Raw genomic sequence first — 9,755 nt, 5'->3', positions numbered from 1 at the left:
CCCTGACCCCTTTGCCTTTGCGTCTCGTCCCACCTCCAAAACGTCTGTCTACGGAAAGCATACTATGACATTTGCGCAAAAATATTTTTATCAGGTTCTGGAATCAGTACTTTTGCTCATGTTATAACAATACATGTCTATAGAATATTCAATAAACGTAGAAACCGTAGACGAACCATTTCATGGACATGGCACACCACCAAATAGCATTGCTTTATAGAGACTAGGTTTATAAATCTGACATTAACCCATATCGAACATTATCATGTGGTATAAGAGCTGTTAACTAGCAATATTCCTTTTCTACTGGATAATTGTTTTTTAACAACTGGTATAAACCATTTATTATTTCCCAGGTGACCATGTGCATCCTGCCCAGATAAGGTTGTACATATATATTGTATAAATAAATATACAGTGTATTATTTACTATGGACAAAAATTAAAAGGTAATTTTCCATTATTGCTTAGATCACAGACAAAGCAAGTAAACAGCGGGACACAACAGACTCTAGCCATTGCTCAATTTTATTGGAATAAAATGTACAGCTTTAAGCTCTACTGTCGTAAGATAACACAGTATATGCGGTAAATAAAGACAGACTAATAGAGTTTGTCTAACCAGAAAACTAAATGTCCCGTTCTCCCCTATGACAGTGTGTCCCAGTCAGGGCTCCATGCATCCATCATAACCTTCTGTTTATCTGAGATCACTTTTATCTGATAAGACTATTGGTGAATGACCGTGCGTGGGTGCACACATTTTCACCTATCCAATCGTGACAGACAAGGTATGTCCTCAAGTAAGAGTAGAAGTGAGTTTGTGAATTTGAATAGGTTCCTAAAGTGTTGGAGGAAGCAATGCTGTGCCATACTGCATTATTGCTAGAAACAACTGAAAAACAGATCAAGTCAAACAAGATGCAATGCAATATGCTGCCAAAGACAAAAGATCTGAGTTGCATCACATCGTGCACAATTAGACCCATCTCATTGAGCTCAAACAAGATTGACTAAGGATATAAAAGGCTAAAAATTTGCAGCAAAACTAAATATATGTACTCTTCATGATGATGAAGTACTTCCCTGGTTATTTCAATCATGCAGGTAGATCAAGAGAATGTCTTTTGGAAATGTGGAATAGCGAAGCATGTGAGATAGAGAATTCTTCTAGTTATTCATATGCACAGGAAAAACAATCTCATCAATCATCTCTAAGGCATAAAACCATTCAACTCAGTTTGTGGTTAGCCTCTTTGGCTCATTATCTGAAGTCCTCCCTCAGAGCAGATCCACACAGACCAACATCTGTTTAAGTATAAGTAGATTAACTCCAAGGGAGAAAAGGAAGTTCAAAGAGAATGTCCTTTTTGGATGTGGCAGGCCGTGGCAAAATACGATACACATCACTACAACCCCAAATACCCAGCAGATATATTATATTGTCTAAAGAAAAAAAAAGATTAACAGTCAAGTTGCAGGTCCCACCACCAGGAAGAGTGAATGAGAATTATGTTATCAAAAGCTATGGGATTATTGGCTTGCTGGGTAAAAGTTAAATGCCACTACAGAGGCTTTAGATATAGGCCTCACCTCCTTAAATTGACTTGGATACAAGGACATGGTTATAATTACAAGGTCCTTCCAACTTGATGCTGCTCAAAACGTTATGATTACCTTGAAGAAAAGACCTAACGTTTTCTGGCATTAAACATAATATATCCAGTTTTTCTTAAACAATCCATAAAAATATTATGCTAAGCAGTTGTAAAACATATTAAAGTTAACAATACTAAAAAATGTCCTTCAAATATGTTAATTTGAAATTTTTGCAATTCATTGCCCGGATACATGGGGCTATTATACTTTGCAAGTACATTGATATAAGGTTTAATGTATATATTGCTCACCAAAGATATAGGCTACGGTTCAAACAACACAAAAACATAAGGACATCATACTGATTCATTTGGTACTCAAGTTGAGCCAGTTCTAAAAAATGATATTTCCAATTCAAGATTGAACGTGAACAATTGTAAAAAATAAATAAAAAATAATTACTCAGTGTAATGTGGTGATTATGTTATTAGTATGGACCTGTATGGCCAAACAATGGACAGGTGCATTTTGAGTTTCTGATGGTTCTACTATAGAAGGTACTTTACCAAGAATGGCTCTAAGCAGGCAAAACTTTTAACTGTGTAACAAAAGAAAACTCCTATACTCTGAGAATCACACAACATCAACAAAATGCAATCTCAGAGCATACATTGTGGAATACTAATTGCTATTACCTCATCTCACCACTAAGCGTCAACATGTGCAAATCAATGCCACGAGATGGCAATTCTGAAACACTGTAAACTTAGCTCCCTACAAACTATCCTCTAGGATACTTATTCACAGATTATATGCCCAACAAAACCCACCTTCATAAAACATGTACATTTTGAATTATGATAAGATCAAACCAGTAGATTCCTAGGATGATTTTCTTTCTCTCCCTTCCTATCGCTGTCATTAACTCACTTAAAAAAAACACACTTACAGTACTTGCAAATCCAAATAAACAATTTTCCTCTTTGTATCTTTTCCCTGAGGTGAAAAATCCTCAACACACCATCAGTTATTAAAGAATACAAACAAATCTTCTCCCTGTGCAGTCCACAAAGAACGCCTGAGAAACATGTATTCGGCTGGTCTAAATGCAGTACCATGAAGACATATCCTTTGACGACAAAACATTGAACCCAGAATGGATAGCCCGTTTGTGTCTGAAAACATTTTCTGTGGCGCAGATATGAGATACTAATTGTGGCTCGTCAAAAGAGAAGTTACGTTTGGTTATCCAAGGATATATAAAATATACAGCACAGAGGCACATTACATAAATACCCATAAGTACTTACATGTGAGGCCATATTTAAAACCATTGTAAGAGAGTGCTTGTAGTTGGATACTTGAACTGTGACAAAGTAAACAACACAGGATTCATAGAAATCTCTACTGTTCACATCGAATACAGACAGAGTATACACAAAATGTTTCTCAGCCGCTGGTCAGCAAACTAGAAATCACATAAACAAAAAACATACAAACATAACTAACAGAGGTGATTTATGGTTGTTCCTAAAAAGACATGGTCAGGAGCCATGGAAGAAGTCCATCACTACTATACAGGTCAGAGGTCAAAACAACCTAAAAAATAGTACATAGAGCAATGTTAGTGTCATCAGATTATGACAGCAATGACAAGTGGTTATATTTAATTTAGTTATAAAGGTACTTCTTTGACTGGATTATTTCAAAATTGACAAGTCTTGACGAATGTCCAACATAGCTATATGTAGTGCCGCAAAAGGATTATAATCAAGGATTTAATTACCCATCTCAGTATTAATTCAATCAAGGTGCAAGACAATAGTTTATAGCATTAAACTAAATACAATTATTTGTTTCAAGATTATAATGTTGCATTTTAAAGGCCTGGTCACAGTGGGGCTATTTAGCCTTGGTCTCAGCAGCAGGGGGCGCTGTGGCTACCAGTATCTGTGCGTCTTCCTGTGGCTCAATACGCCCTTCCCCACTCCCTTTCCCTTCCTCTTCCTCCCTCCCTATGTCCAGTAAGGGCTGTCTATGAGCCAGCGAGTGGTGCCGTGCCTTGGCTCTATGCTTGCGAGGATGGAGGAATAGGGCTGGGTCAGGCATAGCTGTAGGCTCTGCAGGGCCCATCACCCGCTCTTGAGGGACACACTCCCTAGAGCGTTCCACGCGAACGTGGCCCGACAAGGACCGCGCACTCCGGCGCTTGGGCTTTACCACCGGGGAGCCAGCGGGGGCTGCAGAGGGCAACTGAGGGGTCAAGGTGTTCCGCTCAGGTGTGTGGTGCGACCCCTGACTGTTGGCTCGGATGAGGTTCTGCCTCTGCTGCAGCCTCTGGTGATGTAACTTCTGCCTGGCGGCATGGAGCTGGAAGGACAGGTAGGCCGCCGCCTCCGTCTGCTTCCGGAGGTCTGTGTTGAGGACCGTTGATTGGTGGCTGCGGCGTTTGAGCTCCTCCAGGAAGTGGCGCTCCTTGTCTTTGAGGTTGGAGCGCAGGGCGCCCACCAGCCCGGCTTTGTGGCTCAGCTCCTTCCGCAACTCTCCTAGAGTGCATTGGCGCTCGGCCAGACGACCCTCCGCCTCCTTACAGCGGGCCTCCAGGAGCTCCTCCTCCTCCAGCAGCTCTGAAACCCCAGAGGACGAACAACATCACACACACACGCAGAGACACCCGTAGACACAGGCAGAGACATACTTACACTCCAACACTCCCAACAGCATCAAACCACAAATGTATAGCACGCAATTGAATGTTGGATTGCAAAGATAACACACACACAATCCCTAGGTATTAGATGCATTGTGCCCCTGTCATCCAATCTATGCCCCAACACAGTGACCAGTGTGCAGCACTCATGAACCCAATCCCTCCAAGGACATATGGGCACACATCCAGAGGAGGAAGCACATCCATATGATATCTTGGGGATTGATTCCAGCCTGTCCAACAGATATGGACTTAGGTAATGTGACCAACTACTGGCAACTCTTAAATTACAAATTTCCCCTCACAAAGCCTATTGGAGATAATCTCCAGGATAGGAAATGGTATGATGGGGGGTAGGGGGATCAGGGTTGTCCAGACAAAGGCAAAGAACTGAGCACATATGGGGATGGGGGAGGTGGGGGATTAGCCGGCATGGAGCAAATTCATGCCACCCCCAATCTCTGCATCAGCGACTGGCAGGACCTGCCATCTGCTGCCAGTCACCCGCTGGGCAACCGGAGAAATGGAGAGCTGGTTGGTAGACTGCTCACATTCTGCATTGATACACTGTGGGGTGAGGGGAGAAAGGTGATGTGTTTTTTCTCAGTGTGTGAATAATTCATCCAGGTTCCTGGTCTGAAGGTGGAACATTAAATTAGTACAACAAGAGGCAAGAAGCCCAGTCATCCAAAGAGCTTGAAACATCCACTCAGTATTCAGACTGCATGGAAGTACATGATGCCAGTCTGTCCGTCTTAGTCAATCCGGGTACAGTGGAGTACAAATGGCCATAGGGATTGAAGGATAAAAAACTCTTTGTCAGTGTAGTGCCCCTTGGCTGACTAGACAGAGCTGGCAAGGGAAGGATTACTTTGAGCCTCGGCCTCGGGTACATTGACCTGAGAACTAGGTCAATGAGACAGGACAGGAGAATCCCTAAAGGAGGAGTGCTGAAGTTGAAACTGCTTTGAAGTAAAAATCGGACTGGCATTGAAGCACCAAGTTTAAATAGGTGGTTCCCAGTAAGTCCGCTACTGTTCAGCAAATGATCTGTCTGAATTCTGTGAAACCGTGTCGATATCCATGGACATGTTCTCCCTCTCCCTGTCTCACAGGGTAACCCCTTCTCTCCCCAGGGGATTCTTCTCTCCTGTCTCAGTCTAGATGTCGCCCCTCGACCAGACTCAGGGTGAAGTCATACACTATATATAGAAAACGCAGTGTAATCTGATCATATTCTCTCCTCTCCCTTTCTTTTCACTCTCCATTCCCTCCTCTCCTCTCCCTCCCTTGATTACTCATACCCTTTAAATGCCCACCTTTCTTACTGTACCATCCCCCCTCCTCCCTCCCTCCTTCTGTCTCAGCATACACTGTAATTGGATCTCCCCACTGGGGCTGTAAGGAAAAAGAGAGAGGAAGGTAAAGGAATGGATCAATTTGCCAGGGTGGACAAGAAACAGCTGTGGAAAACCAATAGGCCAAAAGAATACCCTGATAGAAGGAGGGGGGTCATGGCTTCTAATGAGCCACAGGTTGAAAGACCCCCATCTGCTTCCCTGATGCAGTAATGCCTTAAGTCCCCATCTTTCATTTTTTCATAATCTCCATCCCTCTTTCCCTCCCACTTTCTCTGTATGCTGTCGAGCAAGTATAATGGTGTTTGTCTTGTACCTAAAGAACACACATTCATGTGCGTTACAACATAGTAAACAACATAGACAATAAAGTCCTCTTTGTGTGATTTGGGAGAGGGATGTATCAGGAAGAAGAAAGGGGGAGAGAGGAAGGGCTATATAGGGACCCTTGCCTGAGGGATGGGTGGAGTGACGGATAAATAGTTAAGACAAAGTGTACAGGGTGTTGAGGTTGACTGCCACAAAGGGTAAGCAAGCATATACAGCCCCCCCCCCCCTCAATCCACAAACTCTGTGAGTGAATGTGCATGTGTGTTGTGGGTGTGAACCTGCATGCTAAGTCTATGGAGGGGAGAGAAACTGAAAAGTACAAACGGGAGAGGGTTGAAGCAGGAATGGAACTCACCCACTTGGGACCTGCCTGGAGGCTTCACGTTCACCTCACATGTCAGCTCTGCAGAGACAGGAAACACATGAGAGAGAGGACCACAGAACACCCGAGCAGCAGCGCGAGCAGAGAGACACAAAGAAGCAAGAACAGAGACTGAAACTGGATGAGGTAAGGAGGTGACAGATGATCTGAGCTTCGGTCAGGGCTTTAAAGACTGTCTCTATTTGCAACATAGCCCAAGTAGTTTGTGTTTCTTCTGTCAATCATCTGGATTGCAATTCAGCAAGGTGGTGAATGTAGATTAGTGTGGACATGATCAAGTTGACATAAACTACCGACACACATCTACTTTGTTGGCAGATATTTAGCCAGCAGACAAATATATGTTTGGTATGTAGACATGTTGACTTTATGAAGATCGGTTAAAAGTTTGACACTTCACATACAACTGCTGACACTTCCCATAGTCACAAGACAGAAAGACAGAATCCATCCAGAAAAGAAAAACACAGGACAAACCTCTATCCATATAGCATAGGCTCTTTCCCCTTTCTATTCTCCATCTCTTTGACCGTCAACCCCCTTCTCTTTCTCTCTAGCTCAGCACATCCAATCCACCCCCACAGATGGCAGAGAGGGGAGGGGGTGAGAGAAGAGGTGGAAAAAGAGAAGGGGAGGGGAGAAGAGCGACAGACGAAAAGAAAGGCAGAGGAAACTGTGTCTGTCCACACAGCACCAAATCTGTGTCTATATATACGCGTCTGTGTGTGCCTTTGTGCATCTGAATGTGTCTGTTTGCATGGTCTTATTAATTGATCTTGATATAGAGTAAAAGCACAGCAGGCTCTGCTTGTTGGTAGAGTAGAGAGGTCACTGTCTACAACTCTACCAGCCTAATTTGATTTGACCATCCCCCATGACTGGACTGCTGCGGTTGATCTCTCTCCCTCAATCTCTTTCTGTTTCAGTATCTCTCTCTCGCTCTCTCTTTCCCCCTATCTCACCCGGTCATTCATTTGAAGAGTAAAATGTGTGTGTGTGTGTTTGTGTTTGAGCCAACAACATTGCATCAGGCCTGTACTTGTGTTCACGTTGTATCTTAACAGACTCCATCATAAGCCACAAGCCTGATCACATGGATCCTATAAACACACTGGTCACTCACCAGTACATCGTTTCTGCAGGGACAGGATCTCCAGGTGTAGTCCATGCAGCAAGGTCATGTGTTCTTGTCTCAGGAAGACGATGCTCCTCTCCACCCTCTCCACCTGCATGGGCAGGGAGTCTGTATCCATGACAACCCACGCGCCTGCTCACAGAATGGGGTCACACAGCATGTTAATACATCATGGGTTCTATGCTTAGAAATGTGTGAAGCACTTTTTGCTTCATGGTTTTAATAGCCATGTAATAACAAACCAGGTACTTAAGCTAATAAAGAGTATTTAAGCTAATAAAGGAACTGATAACTGTCAAGTAAAAATTTTAAAAAAAATTACGGCAGCATCAAAGCTACATTTAACCCTTAAGCTTTCAATGCTACCTTTGCCATACCTATGTGTACAACATTGTATGTTTGTATAACACCTTTTATGATTGATCCATTGCTGAGTGCGATAGACATTCAAAGGTTTCGAAGATACCCAAGGCAGCTGGGTGTGGAATGCGTGTGCACGTTTGTATGTGTGTACTCTAGAATGGAAGAGCATGAGAACATTCTTCAAAACTGATAAGTTACTGCATTAATTATACTGAGAATTTGAGTACATTGAGCCTTAACGATACCTCAGTAACAATGTTAATTTAGTAAAAGAAACCCAGACAACAATAACGTTGTTTTACATTTAAAAAGGCTCCATTTCAAAAACATTTCAAATTGTGAGATACTCGTTGGGGTCATGCAGTATTGATCATCCAATAGAGAGACCAGCTGAGATGGAAGCAAAGCAATATACTTCCTGATGTTGATAACACTGTTGCATCACTTTACGTAGCATTTCGGCTTCCATTACAATAAAATATCATTCAGTTGAGACACCACTGTTGTGAAAACACTCTACTCTTACCTTGCTGTAAAGATGATCGTGCTACGGAGTCAACCAAAAATCAAGATTTATGATTCACAAGCTTTAAAAACAAGCCCCTCGACCCATGCATTGTCAATAATTGGTTGCGATACTCATTCAGGCATATCGGTGGCTTCAATATAATTTGCACAGGATTACGTTAGTGAGAACTAAATTAAACAAAATAAATAGTATCTTATGTTTAAAGAGAGAAGAAATCAGCGACGTAATATTTTTCACTTCGGTTTTTCAAGGGAAAGGAAACCTCTTTTTTTTCATCCGCGCCAATTCGCTGCGTCAAACTGTATTAAAACCCAGAGAGCCTTACAAGGTCAATACAAAAATGATGGTTCTCTCATAGAGCTGATAAAAATAGAGCGTATCTCGACAGGCGCATCCATGGACGCATCCCCTATGTCTCTCGCGACTGAGCTGATACAGAAGGCTACTCTGGTCTGATGAAAACAAGACATTGTGACCGGAACACGTGAGATGATGGTATGACAAGCCTCGGCAATGCAGCTAAAGAATTGGCCAAACCGTACATTGACTCACCTTCTATGGGCAGGATCAATAGCGACTCAGTCAGAAGAGATGGAGACCTAAAGTCTACTACTGGCAAATCTGAATATACTATACAGGCTGATTGGGAACAATCAAAATCTGTATTGATTTGTAATACGCCATAAACATTAAATGAGCATAGAGCTGCACTTGCTACTGCAAGTGCATCAATCTGATCTTTGAGAGTAAGTCAAAATAATAGATGAATAAGTGTTCATCATTTTGTATCCTGTGTGCTATCCTATTATGTTCTTCTATTAATCGCCCTGGCCAAGGAATACGTGTTAGGATATTAATTCACTTTAAAAGCAACAATTAGCATACTTTATGCACTATTTGGCGCTTTGGATAAGAGCTCCTACTAAATGAATAAAACGTAAAATGGAATACATTTACAGATTTCTTCAGCATCATGGACAACTCACGACAATGCACGCCCCATTTTCATAGGCCCAGAGCTGCCACTCCAAGTAGCCTATATAATTTTGTGTAGTGTCGTTGAATTGTGGTGGGTCTTGGGATAGCCTATCAGCGAATGTCATTCGTTGCCTGATAACAGCTCGTCAAACCTAACGTAAAAGGAATTAAAATTAAGTTTACTGTTATTTATTTTTACATTAAACAATAGTTACAGATACAGTAAACATACAGATTGGAATCTTATTAGTTTACAAAACCACATTTATTTCCCCCGAAATAAAATTGTCATCCAATGTTGGCCCACATGTAGACACAATTGTAGAACCAGTGGTGGTAGGTGAAAATACATTATCAATATGTTAAAGTCC

General features: G+C 42.1%; 1 protein-coding gene across 5 annotated transcripts; it reads right to left on the bottom strand.

Moving 5' to 3' along the window:
* Positions 1 to 532: 532 nt before the first annotated feature.
* On the bottom strand, positions 533 to 8,917 carry ccdc92ba (coiled-coil domain containing 92Ba). Of its 5 annotated transcripts, XM_047036669.1 has the most exons (5): positions 8,732 to 8,917; positions 8,404 to 8,424; positions 7,503 to 7,646; positions 6,353 to 6,400; positions 533 to 4,226 (listed from the first exon to the last, which is right to left on the bottom strand). In XM_047036669.1, the coding sequence occupies exons 3-5, from the start codon at positions 7,630 to 7,632 to the stop codon at positions 3,502 to 3,504; spliced, it is 903 nt and encodes a 300-aa protein (XP_046892625.1). In that variant the 5' UTR covers positions 7,633 to 7,646; positions 8,404 to 8,424; positions 8,732 to 8,917; the 3' UTR covers positions 533 to 3,501. The 5 variants fall into 5 exon arrangements, with proteins under 5 accessions (XP_046892625.1, XP_046892624.1, XP_046892623.1 ...); XM_047036668.1 differs by having other exon boundaries at positions 7,503 to 8,029; positions 8,404 to 8,917; XM_047036667.1 differs by having other exon boundaries at positions 8,404 to 8,917.
* Between the last annotated feature and the right edge of the window lie 838 nt (positions 8,918 to 9,755).

Source organism: Hypomesus transpacificus, chromosome 15 (assembly GCF_021917145.1).
Source record: "Hypomesus transpacificus isolate Combined female chromosome 15, fHypTra1, whole genome shotgun sequence".
Lineage (NCBI taxonomy): Eukaryota > Metazoa > Chordata > Actinopteri > Osmeriformes > Osmeridae > Hypomesus > Hypomesus transpacificus.
Note: the sequence above shows the minus strand (reverse complement) of the source record. Positions and strands in the feature narration are given on the sequence as shown.

Bases quoted from the DNA above. Each gene is read 5' to 3' on its own strand.
- ccdc92ba (XM_047036666.1), bottom strand. From the start codon at position 7,961: ATGTCTATCGCACTCAGCAATGGATCAATCATAAAAG. The intron at 7,647-7,924 runs GTGTTATACAAA...TTCTGTGAGCAG, and splicing joins CAATGGATCAATCATAAAAG to GCGCGTGGGTTGTCATGGAT. The intron at 4,227-6,352 runs GTGAGTTCCATT...CTGGGGTTTCAG, and splicing joins TCCAGGCAGGTCCCAAGTGG to AGCTGCTGGAGGAGGAGGAG.